Source organism: Amphiura filiformis, chromosome 9 (assembly GCF_039555335.1).
Source record: "Amphiura filiformis chromosome 9, Afil_fr2py, whole genome shotgun sequence".
Classification (NCBI taxonomy): domain Eukaryota; kingdom Metazoa; phylum Echinodermata; class Ophiuroidea; order Amphilepidida; family Amphiuridae; genus Amphiura; species Amphiura filiformis.
Genome location: NC_092636.1, coordinates 53,413,458 through 53,438,252, shown reverse-complemented (window position 1 = coordinate 53,438,252; position 24,795 = coordinate 53,413,458). Strand labels below are relative to the sequence as shown.

The window sequence follows — 24,795 nt, the reverse complement described above, 5'->3', positions numbered from 1 at the left end:
AAAGTACGAATATTTCCAAACATCTAAATTAGCTAAAAATTTAGGACATGTTAAAAAACTATATTTTCTAGAACTTTAGAAGAGTACTTTTTATATTGGCCGGTTATTTTTCACACAGCGACGTTAACTAGTCATATCCCCATACTGTTAACGTAGGGCTATTTGTAGGGTCACGCGTCAATGGGAAAGAGCACTGTGTATTGTGTATAGGAAAACGGACAGTAACTGCAGTATGGCCTACTATGCACGCTACGGCAACGTTATACACGGTGAGTCAATTGGGGCGAACTGGTCGTGGTATGTACGTGTATTGGGGCGAACTGGTCGTGGTATGTAATGTGTATTGGGTGAACTTTTTTGGGGCGAATAGGTTTCGGGGTGAGACGTCTCGCATTCGTGCTATTAATAGCTTGTCTCCCAAGAGGGGGCAATTATTCAAAACTACAAAATATATTGCTACATATTATGTCAATGTCACCAGTTACATTTTCAATCTATGTACACAAACTTCTAGTAAAAGTAATTAAAAAAGATGAAGGAAATCAAAATAAAGAATATATTTGTTAGTATTATTACAAATGCCATGCTACAATACCACATGTGTCGTTCATTTTTGTATTACAGTGTTAAGTCTAGGCTAATCTTCAAATTTACCACATACATTTTTTTACAGTAAATATATACACAGGAGATTGCACTTGTTCTTAAACGCATCATTACAATTAACTATACAGGGTTATATTACAGATTTTTTGTGACAGCATTTTGCATTCATTTACCATAACATTTTTTTTTACAAGGAAAAAAGAATTTAATAATAATAGATTCCTACAATTTCTTTAAGTGTCTGCACATATTTTGCAAACTTGGTCATCCAGAGTCCAATTTTTGGTGTTAGTAAGATGGGAGCACATGTGATAGGCATTTCCTTCATATGAATTCCAAGTTATTAAGAGTGACAGAAATACTCTGGTCAAGGCAGTGACGCCAAGGCTTTTGGGCGGGCCACCTGTTCGTTACCACAGATTGGACCAATAGTTCACAACCTATTCCACTTGCCCGGTATTTACTAGTGGGCAACTTATTTAAGTTTTGTAGTGTATTTTATGCAAGATTTACTTGCACAGTACCCAGATGGTGTAAGATTGGTAAGGCGTACCACAGTGCCATAAAGTACAAGTGCTCCATAAAAGAATTTATGATGCAAATAATCTGCTGGTTTGGATTTTGCAATGATTTGTCCATAAATTATCAGTGACCAATGCAAGGGCTCAATGAATTATAACAGTTTTGAATAGATACAATTGGTTAGATGATTTTTAATAAAGTGGCCTCAAATTGGCATGTACTGAAGGCGTAAAATGAAGAGGGTTCAGTCAAGCACGTGACACTCCGGAGGACAGAAAATGTGACTCTCGTGCTGATCTCCTGCACAGCCGGTTAATTATTTGGTCCTGGCGGTTATGAACGACGAGTGTCAGGACCACATAGTTAACTGGTTGTGTGGGAGGCTGGCGCGAGAGTCACATTTTCTGTCCTCACATCGGTATAGGCTGTTTGCACATTAATTGTATGGAGTGTCTTATCTCATTGTATAAGATCTTTGGTTCAGTTACTTTACCAAGCTGTTACAGCTATTATTCAGGGTTGCCAACTTTTCAGAATTGCCTGGCGTGAGATAATGAACAGGGGCATACGGGGACGGAAATATTGTTTGAGCTAGAGAACTTCAAAATTGGGAGGGGTTAGGGAAGGAACATACAAAAAAAAAATTTGGGACTATATTTTGATGATGCATGAGATTTTGCTACCATGGCATGAGATATTACTACCTTGGCGTGAGAGCTTAAGAAAGTGTCCAAATGTGTGAGACTCATGCTGAATGTATGGGAGTTGACAACCCTGTATGATTCTGTGTCAGATCAGGCAAATGGGAAGCAATTGTAACTCATACCACACTTACTATAGCTATGAGATCTAACATTTTCAAGCTAGATAACAAACAATAATTTTGGAAACAAGTTGTTGGTTTTTAGTGAAACGCAAATTGGTAAAGAATTTAAAACCTTCACAAGGCCAGGATCGTACATTAAAGAGCTCCCTGTATACATACAATAATGCTGTACCACAAGTAATTTTCACATTTAGTAGGTAAGAATCTTCTTTTCAAAACAACAGACAATCACAAAATACATTTTTCACAAGAAATCACTTTGTTGTAAAGCTAAGGCATGTTCTTTTCTGCAACTGTACACAGGTACCAATTTTTGCCCAGGTCAAATTTTCACTAATTTCATTTTCAAACATGCTATGATTAAAGGTGATCTAATTGCGTCTTCCTATACTTCATCCCATCAAAATTGAGATTTCAGCTTCAGAAGAACACTCATATCTTTCTTAGAACCAATTAAAATGTTAGGCCTGATATGTTTTGTTTAAGATGGTATGAATAAACACATGGTAGTAGGGTAGTGAACCAATCCAAGAGTATTAAGTATGTACTGCCCTATGGGCCATGGTGATATAGATTTTTGCTTCTACTATCCAAAATGCTGAAGCAATTTAACTCCAACTTTGAATAAGAATGTTTGGGTGATAGGCTTCTATGTAAGGCAGAAAACATGAAAACATGTAACCGGACCAACTACTTTTAATCCTCAATATCCAACATTAATTGATGCATACATAAGGTTTCTGGGCACACCCGTGATATACCTGTACATGAAATGAGTGAAAATTCAACCGATGCAAAATTGGCTATTCCGTTTGAAACCCATGCTCCCCATGTGCAAAATTTAGCTGAAATCTTCCACAGGTGGAGTATGGGTTTCAAATTGAATAGACAATTGGGTAAGTTCCATTTGAAACACTCACTCCTGTTGTGAAAGATAATGTATATGTAAAGCCATATACGGAGGAAGTATGTTAGCCCTTGCCAATTCCATTTAAAAAACATACTCCCTCTGCAGAAGACTTTTCTTCAATCTTCTACAGTAGGAGGGCCGATTTCAAATGGAATATTCCAATTGATACAGTATTTTGAAACTAGACGTCTGCATAAATCTATATCTCATGCATAATGGAAGATCACTGCATTAAGAATTCCAAGAAAAAGTTACAACACACTATTCTTAACTGTACCCTGTACAATATAGTCCACAACAAGCACAGTCACACTGTTTGATTAGTCTAAAAAAATCCGTACAATACAGCTATCTAACTCAATAGAAACATCAGTTAGTCATTTGTTCTTTCAAAGTGGTATTATATATTAATTTGGGCATCAATTCTATTGATATTATAGCTAAAATCTTCACTTCTGAGATCAAACATGTCGCAACAACATGACATGTTTTTTTATAAAAATAAATACTTCCTTTAGCAAGTTCAAAAATACGATAAAACATAAAAAGCTACAACCTAACCTAACTTTCTTTCTGATAACAAGAGAATATTTTTGAGTCATTAGGACTATTTTGCATTTGGATGAAATCTGATTCAGATTCACAATTCTATCACTATTTTTGAACTGATAAAACATCTACATTCTTTCTATCCTACTCTAAAGAAATGTTTTTGTTTAAAAATATTTGTACACAAATATCATAAATCTGATGACTAAGTATGCTGACCTACCTCACTGACAGTTTTGTACTTCTTACTTTATGAACATAAAATGACAAATTTTCCGGCTCATCATCGGCTGCTTCCTGTGGACCTTTTCAAATCAACATCAAAAATGTTCACAAGACCAAGTCACATACAACAGGTGCATACTTGTCATAATCCACTTGTGTAAATTCACATAAGCTCTCACCATTAACACGCATTACATAAAACACAGCAACCAGCATTAAGTGCAGCACCCAACAGTTGCCAACCAGCATTAAGTGCAGCACCCAACAGTTGCATGTTGACCCCCAATTATAAATTCGGTCATCATAAACAAAAAGATGTTTTGGAAAACTTTGATTTGAAAAGGTCTATAGGAGCTAGATGTTGATGGCATGATTGGGTTATTCAAGATGAAATCCATACACCATCTATGGAAAACATGACATTAATATCTCACACACAGAGTGTGAATTTCGAATGAGTTTACCTGAATGGGTGACTTCATTTGAAATTAACACCCCTGTGTGGGAGATTAAGGTCATGTATTCCATAGGGAGTGTATGGATTTCAACTGGAATAGCCCATTATGTCCTCACAAACAGCTCAGGTTTTGGTATGAAACCATCATTGAAGTGCATAAATTATTGGATTGAATCTAAGCTGATCACAAGCATGTTTGTCACCCACATAGTTGGTTATAGGGCGTAATTTCATCATACAGGGTGCACCAAAAGAAAATGTAGCTATTTTATCTACATTGAAGTATTACCTAACACACCTCTTAGACATGGGTTTTTCTCATTCTAAGTTGACTTATATCTACCACTCTTTATGACACATTTCCGTATTTTATTAACAGAAAAATTGTAGAGCCAAATGAGTTTGTACCAAATGTAAGTTTTTGTAACACAAATGCTTCCGTTCTCTTTCCTAGTACTGTTTAGAAGTCCAATTGTAAACTGTTGCAACAATAGCAAATTTTTCTAAGCATTGCTACTACAGTTTGTTACAATACAAATGATCTGCATATTTTATACATGCTGCAATTTTGGCACACCCTGTATGATGCCACTAAACAAACTATCATGCTGTAAATTCTAACTCCACAAACATAAATAATTTTGTTCAATACATTACAGATGTCCATTTTAGAGGTATAAAAGCAATATTTACAAAACAAAATGTGAAATTTCTAACTCAAAAGTGTAACAGAAATAGGTTATCACAAAGAAACAAATAATAAGGGTAAACATTTTGATAAAATTGATTGTAAATTTAAATATCAGACACAGAGCACTGAAGTTTTGTGCCCTGTGGAAAGATAAAAAATAATTAAAACATATGTGATTTTTTGAGTGACAAATCCAGAAAAATATAATAATTGAACTTCTGTTTTGCAATAATTAGATTTTCGTCATCTTGGCTCATGGCTTTCTTACAATGATCACTGGGATTCACTCCTTTTCCATCTGGATTTGTATGTACTTACTGTGCGTTTTTCTAATCCCCTAATAAGAAGAACTTAAGCATGAGAAAAGCACCCAAAGTACCAGAAAATCCCTTGCAAAAAAGGAGTGAATCTCAGCAGTCATTCTGAGAAAGCCATGAGCCAAGATGGTGAAAGTCTAAATATGGCAAGTCTAAATATTGCAAATATTTTTTTCTGGATTTATCACTAAAAAATCACAGATATTTGAAACATTTTGCATCATAGATTGATTCAAATAAATTTGATCTACATATTACCACTAAATACCTGATCATATGCTTGTTATTATTTTAAAAGTGAAACTACTTTGAAAGCCAGTTGAACTATTCATAAATGATGCTGATTATTTTATTTCAGTTTGTTTCCATTCTAACCAAAGTTACCTGAATCATCTAGCATTTCAGATCAGTTTCACATTCAAAGGGCAAAATCTCAGATGTTGTTAATTTTTACTGACAGATATGGTGAGCAATAAACTCATAATTTAGAAAAAAAAGAAAGATTTCAAATGATACTCATAGAATGCATACAAAGAAGAAACTCACAGCATCCCACATGTGCTGCACATAGCACTTTGATTAGTGTTACCCCTAACAGTCACATGATTATCTCAGATACTTGGTTGCCATGGTAAATCATGCAGATGGTATGTATTCACTTGTTATACTGAGAGCACACTGACCTAATGATTAGGGTATTTGACTCGTCATCACAAGTTTGTGGGTTCGATCACAAGGTTGTGGGTTTGCACCCCATCAGGGCCAACATGTTGTCTCCATGGGCAAGATACTTAATCTTGTGCCACTCCACCCACGTGTAAAAGGAGAACTGTTAGGGGGTAGCCATAGTAGTGCTGTTATTTTGTGCCGCCAACTAATGTCATATATCTTAGTGGCAGCAAAATACATGTATTTTATCTATGAACATACAGAGAAATTAGGCTATTCCAGCTGAAATCCATACCCCCGCTATGGAAGACATGACCTTAATCTCCAACAGAGTAGAGTTCAAATAAAGTCACCCATTCAGCAATCAGGTAAGCCCATTTGAAATTTACACTCCCTGTGTGTAAGATTAAGGTCATGTCTTCCATAGGGGTGTATCAAGGAGTAGCAAAATAAGTGGCCGGTTTCAATTTAAAAAACAATTTTACGACTATGTTCAACAAAACTTGCAGACATGAGTATTGGCTCATCCGATGTGAAGGGCTAACCATCTGTGTATTGTGGGATACCGTTGATTTCTTCAGGTTGCAGCTGACAGTGTGTTGATCTAGTCTGATGCTCCAGTGACTTGCCAGACAATCAAATGACTTCTCTCAGAGCGAGTGATGCGGGTTGAATTCACCAGTCCATCGCCATAGGTACTACTGGAATTCTCTTCTTCATCGCTCCATCACCTGGGAAGATACAATTTTAGTATTTTGATAAGTGAAATGGTGGTCATGTGTAGACATGTTTGATTATTGTGCTAGAAGCAAAACCTACCTGACAGCAGCAAGATTTGTAGCTTTAGAAGTGACATATAAAAACTTAACAGATTGGATTGTCTGTAAATTAAACCTCAACAAGCCATATTTCTACTTCAAACAGTCAACACAAGTTTCAGCCTTATGTATTGTACGGCTAATGGCAAATTTCTAATTTAAAATTATAGAGGGCAATATTGTTCACTGCACTATCCTGATTGAATTTGTGCAAATACACAAATACATGTGCCGCTATCTAGATCTAGTTGGCATGGCTTTGTTGGAATATAACCTTATTCTGTTCAACTTTTTTCCCAATTTGCTTGATTTCTACTTGAATGGCAAGCATTTATTTCTGTAGTTGCCTGTATTTTAAGCATAGCCAAAATGCAATTTTCATTCACTTTTGTAAAGATGTAGTAAAATGCATATGAGCGTAAAAATGTCTGTATTTAACACTGTTTTAATCTGAGACGAATATTTAGGTATATTCGTCTCAGGTTTTAATAAACTGCTGATTTATCAATAATATGTAGACAGGTGGTGGGTAACTGGCAATCTAATGAATACTGTTAGTGGTAATGCCATCATTTTGCAAGTGCATTTGGTTGTGATGGCCGATTGAATAGGATCATATATGACTGACATCATGTTGGCCCATCAGTTATTATAAGCTTTTGTGCACTGGCCATTTTCTTGTGGTGATCATGCTGTACAATGCAAAAGGTACATGGTATAATTGAAGACCGAATTAAAAAGACTAGTTTGCGTATGACGTCGTGCCAACCAGACCAAAATGTTTTACTTAACAGGTCAGCAAGCAATCACACTGTGACTTTGCCCTCACATCACACGCAGACTAGTCTTTTTAATTCAGTCTTCAATTATAGCAATATTATTTAGAGAAATGTGGCTTAAACATGTGGATAACTTTTTATTATGATTCAATTTAAACTTCTCATCTCACAACATGAATAACAGCCAGTGAAAAAAATTCCACTGACCATCCAGGATTTGAACCAGGGACCTTTGGTTTACTGGCCCATTGCCCTACCAACAGAGTTTACGAGTTAGACCAGATTGTTATTCAATATCTGAATATCCACCTATAAATCTTCTCAAGCTCGCTCATTAGCTCAGCTAGTAGAGCATTTTTTTAAAATAAACCAAAGGACACAGGTTCAAAATCTTTGGCTATAAATTTATTATTCATATTGTGTGGTCAGAAGTTTAAATCCAATTATATTAAAAACTATTAAAACAATTTTATTGTTTTTCATATCAATTGGTTTTAAATGCAGATTTTAATGGGGTACTACACCCCTTGCCAATGTTGTGCCTATTTTTGCATTTTTCTCAAAAATTATAGCGCATTGGTGACAAGTAAGATATGTATATTATAGGGGCAAGGACTACAACTACTGCACTGACAATTCAGCAACTCATGGCAAGTAGTTATTGATTTATTGATCAAATATTGGTTTCCCTCATTTTTGACTGTAACTCCACAACTGTTGTCTGTGTTGAAATAAAATTTCCAGTGCAGTAGTTGTAGTCCTTGCCCCTATAATATACATATCTTACTTTTCACCAATGCGCTATAATATTTGAGAAAAATGCAAAAATAGGCACAAAATTGAGCAGAGGTGTAGTACCCCCTTAACTGGAGTAGTATATTATTCTATCAGGGGTTTCATTATATAGCATTCTATTTGTTATTCATTTAGTTTGTTTGCATACTAGCCATGCAGTGGATGGTATCTGCCATTTTGGAGAAAAAACAGGTGTTCAAACGCTGAATAAATATGTCAACATGCCACATATAGCGAGTTTACTTGAGATGCTAGGAAATAAGACACATCAATAAAGTCAGGTGAAATACCTATCCCGTTAATGGAATGATTTAAAAATATAACGTTCTGTTAATCACAAAAAGACATCACAGACAAGGACAATGATGCTAGCCTTTGTATACTTTCAAAATGGCTTTGTTTCATAAGAATTATGGTAATTATAGGATTCACCTAGGTTATCATATGACAAAGGATCTTCCCATGTCTTTTAGGAAACTGGTTAATTATACAAACATCTCATATTTAAACTGTTTTGAGCTACATTTATGTTCATACTTTGTGTGTTCCAAGCAGCTGCTGGCTACTGTGGAAATAACACCATATATGCACCTTTTGTGTATTGATCATTGTAAGGAAGTTTTAAAATAAGCGAAACAATTAAAATTAGGCAAAGAGCAAAAATTGAATCCCTCAAAATGGCACTAATTAGAAACAGGGCTCATGAATAACTTTTAAATCAACTTGACCATTGACTGCAATGGAAAACACCTCCCGATCCAATCATAAATTAGTATACTCTACTCTGTATCCTGTCTCAATAGGATTCAATGTGTCCATATAGATGAGTTGACTTTTGACGTCAATGCCTGGCAGTATGGGCACGCATCATCACAATTTCCATTGTTTTTTTGCCTGGCAGTATGTGCACGCATCATATTTTGTTCAGGGCTTGTGTTTTTAAACCCCCCCCCCCCACATCACAATAAGGCTATTTTAACAGTGTAGTGGTTACATGGGGTTCACTCAAGCATATCGATATAACAGTCCCTTGCCTTTGTTGATAAACATTGAGGTCAACTCATCTATAGAAGTCACAAGTCTGGGGAAAGAAATATGCTACTCACTTTACCAACCTAGAATACAAAGTACTCTAAAATTGCATGATGTGTTAATTATAACATGATTTTGATCCACTGGACTGTATCTCACCCTCAGGAATAACACATTAAAAATGACAAATCCTTCATGCTTAATGTAAAAGCCCCACTACATGAAACATATCACCAGAAATTCAATGTTCCCATGAAATCTAATGGCCAAAAGCACAACTTATCCTTCAAGTTACTGTACAAATCTACTTTTTCAATGTTATCAGAAAACCCTCTGTGCCAGACAAACTGACAGACACACACACATAATGGATACAATGTTAAATGGCTATTCCAAAGTGAACTGGATGAACAAGAGATTTACAAAACAATAGATGAATTAAGATAAGAGAGACCATGAATTCCAATGTCAACCTATGTCACAAACCCGCAAGACAGACACACACAATGGTTTTCAATGTTAAATGTTTCTCTCAACTTGGAAGAAATATGCACGGTATGTCAAATTATTGAATGGCCCAAACCGTGAGTTAGGAGTAGAAGAGATAATCTACCTTTTCAACGTTAAAACACCCACTATGTGTTAAATAGACAATGTATACCAATGTGAGATGTTTGCCCCAATGTGAATCTGTTGAGCTATGTTAAAGTTTAAATACCCCAGACACACACAAAATGATATTGTTAAATGTTATTCTGAACATTAAAGTCTAAAAATGAAATACGGTATGTCATTTAATGGCCCAATACCATGAGTTAGACGTAAAAGAGATAATATACCCAGCCAATGTAATCCAAAGTCAAAACTCCATGTTTAAATACCCCAGACTCAAACAAAATGGTTTTCAATAAATAACTTGAATCTGAAGATATGCACATGGTATGTCAAATATTCATGAATTAGAAGTTAGAAACCTAATCTTCCCTGCTAATGTTAAAACATCCTCTATGTGTTCAATAGACAATGTGATTGTGTACCAATGTTAAATGTTTGACCCACTTGAATCTGATGAAATATGTTCAAGTTTTTAAACTAAAAAGTATTTAAAAGTATTCCAGACATACATAAAATGATATTCAATGTTAACTGTTTCTCTAAACTTGAATCTGATGAAATATGGTATATCAAATGATATAATGTCCCAATCAATGAGTTAGAAATAGAAGAGACAATCTACCCAGCCAATGTTATCCATGTCAAAACACCCAAAAATAGAGACACAATGTATACCAATTATTGATAAATTGTTGTCCCAACAACAGCTGAACTATGTCCAAGGTATTAAATGGCTCAAACAATGACTTATGGTAAAAGAGACCTATAGTTAATTATTAAAACATACATATTTCCTGAGGAGGATCTGGAACTGAATATCCACAGTTTTGCATTACTAGAAAGTGATGAAAATTGATGAACGACAATGTTAAGTACACAATAAATATATGAATGTTACAACATAAGAGTTTATGAGGTAACTCATAAGAAGAAAACAGCTGCTCAGAGCTGGAGGATCATCATGCCTTATGTCATGCTATCAGGGAGGATGCTTATTCTATGCCTTCTAACTTAGCAATAACCTACCAATTTTGGTTCCAGAGAGGTATTTTGTGTATGCATTAAGTATGTATTTTGTACGGATTGGTAATTGCACACAGTCCATACTTGGATAATAGTGTGCATGGTCCTTATTTGATGGCAAATATGTGTGTGTAATTGTTTGTTTGTGGGCGTGTGTATGGGCCTGTGTAGGTGTTTGCCGGCAAACATGGACATAAATATGAAACTACATTCCAACCATGGACATTGCTACAACAGGGGACTGTCCCTGTTTAGCTGACATGTGCAATTGACTGCAAACAGTCTAAAAATGCATTTGGCAGTGCATCCTTATTGTTCTTATAAAAATTATTGTGTATAATTTGTGTAAAAGGGTCAACATCCCCAGTTAAGTGCAAAAAATCAGAAAAAAACATAACCGTGTTCATCTGTCCAGTACATAGTCCCTGGTTGCCAGTGAATACATGTGGGTGTGTATGTACTACAAGCGAATAATATCATGCACTATTAAGATTAAAATTGTTTTTCAGCATTCTAGACATTAACTCTGTAAAATGCTACCTCTGAGTGCAATAAATTTTTTCATTTTTCTTTCCGCACTAAAAAAGACTGACATCAATGCCACAGCCTTCCAGCCTATTACAATCTTAATTTTTGTAAGGACATAGTTTGTAATACTACAATAGTTCTAAAGGCAAGCATATTAAATAAGCCATGTTCCCGATATGATGCAATATTAGTGCTCTATAGGAAACCCCTGCATGTGAGTTGTACAAACCAATAGCAGATCGCATATCCAAGAACATGGCATTACCCGTAGGGTCGTCCCCCGATGGCACTACACTCTGATCGGCTATAAATCATAAACATAAAACATCAAAATGGACATGATGAGGGGTGCTGTGACAACAGGAATACAAAGGAGATTATCAGTGATAGCATTAACTTGTCTGTTATTTTAAAAAGTTTATCAGATATTTTATTTACATAATATTTTGTCTACTGCACAAAATTTGTCAAATCACTGATAATCCCTTTATGGATATATACTGAGAATGCAATCAATACAGATAATTCAGTCCACATCAATTTGATTGTGGCTTTTGACATCAAAACATGAACAAACTTGTGCAGTCAACTTCAGGTTTGGTAATGGGCAAGATTAGAAAGAGAGCTGCTAATTTGTTTTATCATCATAGTATTGCATATCCTGTTTTCCTCTAACTCGGCAGGTCTGTTTCAAACCACTGTTTCAATACTCAAACATCACTAAAATGGGCTATTCCAGTTGAAATCCATATACCCCCTATGGACTCCATTTGAATTCTACACCCCCTGTGTGGGAGATTAAGGTCATGTCTTCCATAGGGGTGGATAGATTTCAACTGGATTTAGGTAACAGACTGAGCCCAAAAGAAATTCCAGCACTTTTAACTTACTCAAATTATTCAAATATTGTTGCAAGAGCACCACCTTTTTCAAGAAATGTTTAAGCTTCAAGAAGAATTTTCATTGTTATTTAATGACATGATTTCATGATTATAAAATAAGCCATCAAATGTATCTCTGGCCACTGCTGTGTCTTTTCAGATTTCAAAGTCCCCAAAACGTACTTTGATGAGTCATTTTCATGAAAACATAAATTCGAAATAATAAGAGATTACCAATTCACACCAAAATAAAATTTACATGAAAGCTTAAACAATACTTTTAAAACAATAAGTGATATCCTGATCTTTTTGTGTTAGGGGTTTTTTGGGGTCAGTCTGTCTGTTATAATTCATGCCAAAAATAAATTGATTTACAGATATAAGCTACAAAACAATTCACTTTACTTTTTACACACAATAGCTTCAATATTATCATTTACTTACATTATTGTGTTTGGTTTAACAAATTTTGTAGTCCTCGGCTTTATAGTTTTTTTTAAATTTCCCTCTAACCCTTACCACAAACTTCATCATAACCCTAATCTTGATCCTAAATCTAACCCTAATGCTAACCCCGGTACAAATTCTCACTAAACCCTAATCCTAACTAAATCCTTACCATAATCATAAAAATATACTAAGAAAAAAAACTGCTAAAACCAAAGATTACTAAGACATTTATAACTCCTGTAAATGTAAGTTATTTCTGGCATGCATCATTAAATAAAGCACAACCTACCAACTCTGAAGTCTATATAGCCCTCGCCTCCACTCAGCACTAACATATTCTTTGTTGTCAATTTCTCTGATGGTGTTTGATGGATGGCACCCTCTACTGCTGTGTTGGTTGTGGTTAAACCACCTGCTGTGCCTACAACGTTAGATTCAGATTAAAAAAAGTATTATTATTATATATTAATTTGATCAGACTTGGATGTTGTACAAATACATCTAAACAGGGATATTAGTTTTAGGTAGAGTGTACTTTCAAACGTTTCTTCTGACCAAACTGCCCAATTTTTAATTGAGATTGGCAATTCTTTTGTACCTAATATCATTTTCACTGCACCAAAATTGAGACATATGCCTTCATTGAACACTGGTCTTTGGACTGTTATCAGCAGAGAGAGTTGAAGTTAAATGGACTCAGGGACTCAAGAAAGATTTATCCGAAATCTGATGAAATCATAGTTTGAACTTACAATAATACAAGGGCCTGTTTCACAAAACACTTGCGATCAATCTTACAAAAGATTGAAGATTGAATAGGGAATTATGTGTAGTAAATCAATCATAAGATCGATCATAAAGCTTGTGAAACAGGCCCAAATGTTTTTCCACGTTGACCGCAGTTATTTGTACTTACCTGGCACAGCAACAAAGAATTTGACTGCATCTCTGTGTCCATGGAATGACAATTGTGCTTGGGTTATACTGCAATATGGTATAATGCTACCAGCTCTGACGCTATCCGTCTTACTGTCTGAGTAGACACGGATGACTCCACCTGGACGACTTCCTCCTGTAGGGGTAGGTTTCGTTGCTGTAACAGAATGATGAACAAGTATTTTCCATGTAAGAAACAAATTTCCTATTTGCATACATAAAGTGGATCACAAACTGAGGATTTTCATTAATGAGGAAAAGTTACTACAATATGCCTCTCAATCTAACACCATACTCTTTCTAAAACTGATTGCGAGCTATAAAACTCTCTGTACACTGACTGATTTCTTAACATCCCCTCTGAAGGATAAAGCATACATAAGGTTCAATTACCCAATTCTAAATGTACCATGGGAAACAGAATGTTACCAATTATATTCAGCCAACAAGTTGCCACTACAAGCAGGCATGGGACTGCAGTTTCCTAAATTAACTGAAAAACCCTGAAAATGTGTGTGAAATTGGGCAAAAAGTACCGAAAACAGGCTGAAATTGTGACTTAAAAAAACTTAATTCAGTTTTAAAACTGAAAATTCTCATGCCTGAACAAGGGCATGAACCTTGGACGTCATGCACCAAAGGCTCGCCTCTGGTGCCAATCCAGTTAGCTCAATCAGTAAGGCATTAGACTCTGATCTGGTGTCATTGGTATTTGGTGATGCATGTTTCAGCACTTACACAGTCCCTGTTTGTTCTTGTGAAATAATTGAGCATCCTAGGCAAGGAATTAACTGCTTATTGTCTTGGTTACCTGTACAAGAACTCAAGCAGCTGGTCCCTTGGTATCTATTTTGTGCACTTCTTATCTGCAAGTCTCTGATTGACTGGTTTATAAGATGTATCTTGGTCACAGTGGTCAGCAATTCCTTGTAAATTATGCTGAATCTTGTGGAGTTATGCCTGTGTATATCGCACTATAAATCACTGCATTTTATTTATTTTTACCCTGACCACTGTACCATGCTTTCCAATAACAATATTATCTATTCAACATTTTCAAAACGGTTTTACAAATTCACTTCCTGAATCGCAATCACGACAGAGAAACAAAAGAAGCCATAAGGACAAGCTGCAAATGTTTATCTAAAAACAGCAAACTTATTGGTAGATTTGAATGCAGTGATCAGTCAACAAATCACAAAGAGAATTAAAAGAATCTTCATTTATCTTTGTAAAGTACTTCTGTGTTTCACTGGGATTTTCTTCCATCATCTTGAAATGAAGCATAAACAGTGGCTACCAATCAAACACACAATTCTTTTGCATATTGTTACTGCCAAAAACTGATATTTTTCTAGCTTACTAACCTTCTGTGAGAGGTATTGAGATAATGACGCCATTTCCAGTGCCAACCCAAAGTCGATTACATGCTATCATAAGTGATGTAATTCGCACAAATGAGAAACCAAGTTTGCCAGTACCTATGAAACAAAATTCAATAACAGTGAGAACAAACATCAATTGGTGTTAATTAAGGTGTCTTTAAAGCTATATTGTAAAATCTGATCTTTTTGTAATAATATTTTCAAACATCATTTTTGTAATGTTTACACAAATTCCAACTTACACGTAACTGGAATCTACCAATTTTGTTGCATTTGTATGAGAACATAGCAATTTATAATCACAATACAATAAAAAATCCCCATAGAACTCTGTGGTTAAACAGTCAAAATAGTTGCTGTTTAGATTTCAATTTACATCGTTATTTCAGCTTAAAATGGGTAGAAAACAGTCCTAGCATAAACATTATTTGATCATTCATTTTTGTGAAATATAAAATGAAGAAATAAGGCAGCCAATATATATTTCACCCTAGAAGGGAGTAAGGTAGTGTCAGACACAATTAATAATCATATGCATGGATTGCCCAGATTATTGCATTCCAGACACAATCAGGGCACATTTCATTTTACGTGATGCATTTGGACAAATCACAGTGTGTGATTTTGACTGGTGGAGGCAATTTAAAGTTTCTATAGTTGTCTCTAATAAGGCAGCAGTAGCAGAATATTTTGACTGTTTTTCTCATGACATAAATATGACAATACCATATTCTCTATTATCAATGCTCCCCCTCTTATAAATGCAAAGTTACAGAAATGTCCATGACACAGTATGTAAGTAAGCACCTACAGATGAAAATTTGAAGTGATAATGTCATGTACTACCGATAAATATGGACTCTAAATCACTTACCTAACATTTTACTGACGTAGGGTTCTATATCAACATCTTGTAAGTGTTGATATGTGTGTGCATGATAAAGTCTCAGTGTGCTGTCCAATCGTATTGACACCCACACTCCATCACCTTGCCAAGCCAATTGACGTACTTGACTCTCACGACGAGGATGGGCGTCAAAAGATTTCTGTCAAGTTAAGATGATGGTGTTGAATTTAGAACTAGTTACAAACAAAACATGATATGGAAAACTTTAAACTTAACCTCCTGTCAATGCTTCAAACGTTTGATTTATCCTGCCCCGTAACAATTTTGCTCTTTACCAAATTTGAACTGTTTCCCGTAAGGGATCTGGAATGAGCGTTTCGACAGTATTTTTTGTGGGATATGAGAGCACATCAGACATATCGAATTGCATTCGGAATACGAAGAATGTCTTTCTGATATCAAATAATTTTCATTTTTTGAAATTCACGATATAATACAATTATTAAAATTTAATATTTTTCACATTTTTGTTATATAACAGTCCTCGAAGTAAATTTTATAAATCTAATGATATATTCTTAAAGTTTATGTAGCTGGGAGGAAAAGACGACGATCAATTGAAAATTTTGACCTTTCATATTGAAGATATGGATTTTTTTCCCAAGAAGACCTAATTTTTTTAGTGTTTTGGGAAAAAGCCATATCTTCAATACTGAAAGGTCAAAATTTTCAATTGATCGTCGGCTTTTCATCCCACCTACATACACTTCCAAGTATAAATCAACAGATTTATAAAGTTTACTTTAGTACTGTTAAATATCAAAAATATCAATTTTAATCATTTGCCATAAAATGTGTATTACATTGCTAATTTCAAAAATCAAAATTATTTGATATCAGAAGGACATTCTTCAGATTCAGAATGCAATTGATATGTCTGATGTGCTCTAATGTCCCACAATAAATACTGTCCAAACGCTCATACCCCATCCCTTAACTTAAAAATGATCGTATTGAATTTAGAACTACAATCTTGGAAATAAGTCTTGGAACGCTTGCGTGTAAACAACAGAAAACTATCACCGCTTTCCCCCATGCAATGTTGAGAAATGCTAATGTCTTCAGCAGTTACCCAATGTGTCCAACATTGATTGATGGGGAGGGGGAAGGGTATATCTTTGTTGTGGATGTCCTGTTTGTTCTCCAGCACAATATACGTCATTTCCATGATCATAAGAAATTCTGCACGGAATTTACGGCAGAGTGTGCCAAGCATTCCAAGTACTTATTTACAAGATTGTAGTTACAAACAAAACCACATCTCCTCATGATATGAAAAACTTTAAACCAAACCTAAACTCAATGCTTCATATTTGATTAATCCTTCCCAGTAACAAAAGCAAGAAATGAGTTACTACCATGGGCAGGTCCAATGATGCACTAGCTGCCCGATAAATATTTTGTGCTTTACCAAATTTTAACTGTTTTCCCTTAACTTAAACTTTGTAATTCAACACTTCTTTACTTTCACCAATGAAAATTGAGACCTAATTTTGTGTAAGCTTACCTCAACTTTGAGTGTCTGTGGATGGATTACATGCACCTTGTTACGTAGACCGCACCATATCTTATCATATACTACAATCATACAGCGTATTGAATGCTGGGGTCTACCCAAGTCCAATAAATGGTAATTACTCAAATCCCACTGACCATCTGAAATTAAATATTTAAAAAAATGATGTTAGGTCAAGGTTATTACTGATAGCGATCAAAAGGCAAAAGTGATGCATACTGGGAAGGATAAGGGCTCAAATTCACAACCTTGGGTGACGAATTCTATAGCTTTTGAGCCCTTTTCATTCCCAGCATGCATCATGTTTGCCCATCAATCTCGATCAGCAATATACCTTATTGCACAATAATAATTTTCATTTTAATCACGTATAGCAATTCAAATCAGCAGGTAGGACTGTCAAGACTGGGTTGACCCACATTAGCTAACAAGGCCAGAGTACCCCTCCCTCTCATTGTGATCACTGCTGTAAGTCTATGATACTGGGCTCATTCTTCTCTGATATGAGTTATTCAGGTCATCAACATGGGGAAACAAACCATTTGTCATTCTGAAGTGGTAATGTATGAGACTCTGTGTCTTACTTCCAACAAACAATTTGGCACATATCGAGCCTGTAAAGACTAACTTTTCACTCATCCACATTGGCAATTACCCATCCAAATGACAGGTGGATAGGTAGGAAGCTAAGCAGCTTTTATCACACATTGTGCAGTACATATTTTGCACTGCTGTTTTTGAAGTTATGTTCCTAATCCACTGTACATGCGCAACTTGAAGTGTGTCTGTCATCATGCAATGATGTTACACTTACCGAGGAAGAAGAAGAAGAATGGTTTGAACTCATTACACCAGCTAATCTCTTCTTTTGGTCAGAAAGAATTTACACCCTTGACATGCTGCAGATCACAATTATTTCCCTCTTTCTCAAATAAACCATTTTTGGACAACAACAGTGATAGTACATAAACATTATCCTATTACCTGACCACATATATGTTTACCTGCAGATCTATGGAAGACAGCAACTGTTCCGTCACCAAGGGCAACCAGTACTCGACCTTTTACATGGCTGTAGGAATAATTCAAAAGTAAAGGATGTATCACAAAATAAGTAAATTATAATAACTTCTAATGAGATAAAGCTATAAATCATTCATATGAGCATACAGAGCTCTTGAACTTGAACCCAAAATTACACAAATTTCCACTTTTTTACGCAAAATTGGTTGATTTTGCACCCCCCCCCTGAAATTCACTTTCCCCCATGCTCCCTCCATAAGATAATCCCTGTTTTGATGCTAGGCTGACTGTGAGTATGCTTGCATGAAGGTAATTCCTAAATATTTAGATGAATATAAAATATTTTGCAGACAAAATATGAGGCTTGTTCATCAAAAAAGTAACATTAGCAACAGCAATACATGAAGATGACTATTTGTTGCATGAATATCCATGAAGAACTATAAATTATTGTATACATCTTGTTCATGTAAAGTATAAAAATCAACAACTTACACCAATCATATGAACTCTTCCAGTTAACAAGATATATTGTATTTTGTCTAAAAACCCAAAGCAGAATAAAGGATCTTCAACCTCTTATATGACAAGCTTACCAAAACACTGTTATACTTTGCTTCACCTTAAGTTAGGTAGTGAACGTCAGTGCTTTAAGCAGTTGCACTTCATGAATATGGGCAAACCGCACTTGTATGTATGTGTGTGTATACGCTCTGCAGGATTAGGTTAACATGTGAGAATTTACACTTACATCCTCGAAATATGTCATGACCAAACTCAAGCTGAAACAAAGTGTAGGCACACAGCCCTTGATATAACAGGCTCCACAGACAAGAGGTTACATAGTTTTAAATATAATTGAGTGCTATACTTACACAATAGCTAATATGGAGTCTTTAAGTTTAATGGAATGTAGACATCTTCTCCACTGTGAAACAGCTGAGTGCACAAACAAACTGATAGCGGAAAGAAAACAAACAAAACAATTACTCAACACTGTTCCTTAACTTACATGAGTCGATCATTACTAATCCTAACTCTTCCCAAACCACAATACCCTGGGTATACTTTCACCCAACCAGCCTCACCTCAAGAATTAGGGTTAGTTAGTGCTATACGAAAATAAAGTGACCACCAGCAGATCAACAAAATACCCATGGATACATTTACCATTATAGTGTGTACTTTAAATAGGCTGTACTAAATCCTCCCACATCACACAATACCCTGGGTGAAGGAATCCCTTGGAGTGGGATGGGGGAAGAAAACAAACTTTAGGGTTATACTATGACCAGCTCGAAATAGGAGAGAATTATTAAGTTTTTGTAACTGCCCGAGTAAATAAAGTCCGAACTTACTCCCCGCAAATTACATGTCAGTCACGCAAGGCGCTGCGCCCAGCTGTGTATACGCCATTCTATATCAATCCACGCTGTTATGAGTCCCGCTTATTACGAGCTAATCGAGTATAGTAAGCATCTTATGGACATAAAGTGACCACCAGCAGAGAGACAAAAACACTATGCATACATTTACAATTGCTGTGCTCTTTAAATACTGTTCGCTTATATAAAAAGTTTCTAAACTTTGCAAGTGAACTGGATTTGCAAAATTTTCATGCTCACAAATGGGTTTTTTTCCTATACATCTTTAAGAAAGTGTATCAGTTTTGTGGCACAAATATGATGGTTCTTTTTAAATTGCAAAAATGTATTGATGTGAAGAAGAACATTTTGCTTTATAGTACGCTTAATGAGATGAACACGCAGGTAAAACTAAAAGGACAGTCTTAACATATTTTCCTTCAAAATCTCAGTTTCAAACATGCTACTGAAGTTTTGTCCAAGCCACCTACTTTCCATTTTGTGCTCCCAGCCACACGGTGGGTTTAATACTGCTCATTTTATCTGCCTCTTCATACATGACATCATTCTCAGCCGGTGACTCTGATAAACCATCTTTCAACAGATCGCTAGAGGTGGTAGGTCGTCCTCTCACTACTATTCTCTCTGTTGGAATTGGGTCATTAGTGGCTCCTAGTGGATCTCCTGATGCTTCTTTGAAGAGATGAAAGAAATAATGCAAATATTGAAAAAATTGGGCTATTCCAATGAATGACAATATTTTGAATCATTAATGCAGATTTGAGAAGTTTATTTAATTTTCTTTCATCAGAACCTTCCACCAATTTTAGAGATATTAAAAAGATATGAATACTGTATGAGGGTGCATTTCACTATGACACACCATTACCACAAGTCCTTCAGCCCATCTGTAACTCTCAACATATAAATTTTATGGTGGAGTTATGGTGAGTTTTGGACTTACAATGGGATTAGGACTTACGGGATGTCTCAAATGTTAGTGAAATGCACCCAAGATTGTGTAAAATAACAGATCAATTTTTACTTAAAATTGATTCACATCAAATCAAATCTATTCAACTTCTGAATCAAATCCCCAGCTATTGATGTCCACTTGGCTTCCTTCAGGTAGTGATGTCAGTATGTGATCCACTGGGCACAGTATCAAATTATGTGTGTTAACTCAAAGAACTGGCCTGCTTACATGTGCGATCAAAGGAAGTGCATCTGTACACACATGAGGTAACCTTGAGGAAGCCAAATGCATTAATATGATCAGTAAAACACTAACCTGAATCCGAGCTAGACGCCGAGTCTGTTCTATCAAGATTACTCTCCTTCACAATACCCTCCATTCCTATAGTATCCTGAGTAGGCCCAGCCATCGCTGCCTCTGCTAATGCCTTCTCTGCATCTGACACAGATGCTATATTGGTTCTCACATTAGCATCACCCACCTCGGCTTTGAACTCTGCATCTTCACCGGGTTTTCCGCTGTCACCTTTCTCGGAACATGGAGTGCCACTTCTTGGTGTGACTAAACTCGCTGTAACTACAGTCACATTACCAAATGTGTTCTCAGTACTCCCTGCACTGCTGATTGATGCAGTATCATCTGCTGCATCAATGTTTAGTGTCTCCTCTCCTGATGGGTAGTCACTCTCCATTGCACCTTAAAAATATACACGAAAGATTCCTGATGAGCATTGTTGACAGCATCAATGGGATTTAATATCTGAAAGGCCTATTCAGCAATATGCTGCATTGGAACATCCTAAAATTCATCAATATTCAGATTTTTGCATTTTTTCAAAAAACATATATAGATGTGCTCCTGCAGCAGACAAATGGCAAACATGAAAAGCAACCTAATAAAATCTAGATCACACATTAAAAATTAAGATAGAATAAAGGATGTTCATGCTTTTGTTACTTCCATTGTTTTGGGGTTTTTTTGGTTTTGTCTTATTGCATGCCAAGGCTATCAAATTCGACATAGTATGTACAGGGCTAGCAGTAGACACTGAGGATAACACTTTGCACTTCTGAAAGCATGTTACTTTTCATCACATCAGCCTTCAGTGGTGCAGTTAGACAAGATAGGTTTGTACAGAAAATACAGAAAAATCACTGAATAAGCATTTAAGGCTGGTTTATACTAATTTTGGTGTGTTTTATGTTGCGAAAAACGCTGCATTTTCTATTCTCTGCAGCTGCTTTTCCAATTCTCAGCTGTAATTTTCAACTCAAATGATTAGTTTCATTCTGACTCCTTCCCCTCCACAAGTCAATATCCCAGCCAGTTGCCACCTCCCAAGAATTGAATCCAGGATCATCATTAACCCCATTCACCAGAGGAGAGTACTCTTAACAGCTCCATAACCATACACCATGTTCTACCACTATACCATGTTCTCCCACTACACCATGACCTCCTTTTTATAAGTAAATTTCACATACTCACCAGGCACACTTGCCACACATATAATGTATGAATCACTGACAAGGAAATTATCCAGTAGTGTCTGTGGCTGGTTGGCATCTATCACAGTCACTTTGCTATTGGCTTGGTTGCTGGTACAAATCCACACCAAGGAAGATAATTGGTTCTTGAAACTTTGTCCTGCTTCCCTTTGTTGTTTCTGTTTATTGGAATGAAAGCAAGTTTAAATCAAGTCATAGTTCTGGTCAGATGCTGTCTTTGATCATAAAACCAATAAAATGCCATTTTGTGAAAAATATCTTCCACAATTAAATTCCAAAATGTAAACTTAATGGTACATACATTTATATTACTGACAACAATTTAAAAAGTTCAGTACCAAAGAAGTTTAGCATGTTGATGAGAAAAGTAAATTATAAAGAACAAAAGCAATTAAATGTAATGCCATAATTTTGCATAGTTTTTCAAGAAATTAAAGGCCCATTCAGTGATCCTAGCTGAAGTGTAAAAAAATGAAAATTGTACATAAATTGCCTGAAAGTGGAAGAATAAGTCATTAAACTTGTCATTGGGTGTTTTTGAAATGAAAAATTTGGCACAAAATTAGGAAAACCGCAGTATTGACAAAGTTCAAACCCCATTCAAATACATGCAGCTAATTTCTCTACTTATGTAGAGAAATTACAGATTCATGTAAAATGTCTTATTTTATCTTTATTATGGCTTTCAGCTTAACCACTAGCAGGTTGTATTAGCACATCTATGACATTAACAAAGGTGCCAAAATCTTAATTGTGATGATTTTTACGATCCACCAGAATCACTGAATAGGCCTTTAAGATATTTTTCAAATGATCTTTGGGCAGGTCATCATGGCTTCTGTACATGAATGAATAAGACATTTCATTTTGTGATTGTTTTGAGAAAAGGAATGATTGTCACCAAAAATCTTAACTTTATTCTTTCATCACCCTATAAAGCTATGGATAGTCAAATTATAAATGATGGTACCATATGGTCTCCGACATTTGGTTCAAGTAAATCAGCATGTAACATAGTATTTCTCAAATGTCCTAATCAGCCATTCAGCTCTATTCAGAAGCCACAAAGACAAATACCAAACGTTAGATTTCTGCAACATGAATTGGCATTGTTAAATAATTAGTATGCTTCATTTGCCTTCTTCCCTCAAATAATATCAGCACTCTACAGAAGGACTATTCAGCTTTTGAACCAATGTTAATTTCTATGGGTGCATGATAAATATAATTGCGCAAATTTTGATTCAACATAATGAATTTTATGTATCAGCAAATTTCCTTCAGCAAAAGATGTATACTCAATACCTGTTCTCTGCTACTGCAAGTTACCATATGTGACATGATCAAGGGGAATGAGTCGGATGTCGCTAAAATTGTTTTTGAGATATTGGCAAAAACAGTGTTCAAATTCTTTTGTTTTATATTGTTTTCAGTCATTGATAAATTGTTCATAATTCAGTAACCAGATGTCCGATTTTGATGGGGTTTGCATCAAAATGTAGCATTTGTAAACTGACAGAAAATGATTTTAAAAACTTCTTTTTGAAAATTGCTGACATGCGACTCATTCCCCTTGATCATGTCACATATAACAACTAATGTTTGCACACCTTTCCAGGAGGTGACTGTTCTCATATGATGCACCAATACATTAATTTCAGGAGCAGTGAAAGAATAAATGCTTGTACAGGAGTTATTATATATGATCAGTATGAGGGTCAGTGGATTTAATGTGGAAATGTTGATGCATATAGTAAGCCTGCTTAACTGTTGGTATAGAAAGTCATATTAACTTGACATTTGTAATAGTGAGTATACATAGCTGTACTACATAGCTGTAAGGCAAGCCTGTTATTTATATATCAATAAAGTAAGTTAATGCATGCAAGTTTGACATTCCAGTCTATTTTTGCTATTATATATGTTGATCATTGCTGCAGATGATAAAAGATTGGTTTGCTTTTAATAAGGCAATGGGCCTTTTCAAGTTCCCACCATTAGTTTTAAATTTCCATTGTTTTGCCTCCTAAGCTCTTGTCAGCACCTGTTATCAACCCTTTGTCTTATGCTTTTGTCCCACACCAAAAATTGTGTGTTTGATTTTAGTTTATTATGTAATCATCTGGCATTAAATTGTCATGATTTGGCTACAGATCAAACTGTACATACCATATTGTCTGTAGTAAACACCTCCCTCTAATAAATGCTTTCTAGCAGCCTTCTAGTATTTGTTACCAATAATTTCTTATTTGTTTATGATCAATAGAGAAATTAAAACCAGGAACTTGAAAATACCCAATGTTTGTTTGAGTATGGTTAGGTTGATAGATGACTGATATATTTTTGCTGCTGCTGATGTGTTATTATTGCAGATTCAATTCATTGTGGGATGTTTTTCAAACAAATCCAGGCTACTGGGCAATCATGCATATCACGCTAAAGACGCGGTACAAATGATTGACTGGCAGTCTGGATTTGTTGGAAAAA

The 24,795-nt window shown here is 35.5% G+C and overlaps 1 protein-coding gene across 1 annotated transcript in view; it reads right to left on the bottom strand.

The window, feature by feature from the left end:
* Positions 1-786: 786 nt before the first annotated feature.
* Positions 787-24,795, bottom strand: part of LOC140161161 (C-Jun-amino-terminal kinase-interacting protein 4-like) — a 71,397-nt gene continuing 47,388 nt past the window's right edge. Inside the window, 11 exon segments of the mRNA XM_072184594.1 lie at positions 787-6,494; positions 12,976-13,114; positions 13,610-13,786; positions 14,997-15,110; positions 15,889-16,060; positions 17,429-17,577; positions 18,442-18,509; positions 19,336-19,416; positions 20,316-20,517; positions 21,116-21,496; positions 22,289-22,466. Of these exon segments, the coding sequence (XP_072040695.1) occupies positions 6,377-6,494; positions 12,976-13,114; positions 13,610-13,786; positions 14,997-15,110; positions 15,889-16,060; positions 17,429-17,577; positions 18,442-18,509; positions 19,336-19,416; positions 20,316-20,517; positions 21,116-21,496; positions 22,289-22,466 (1,779 nt within the window). The 3' untranslated portion in view covers positions 787-6,376.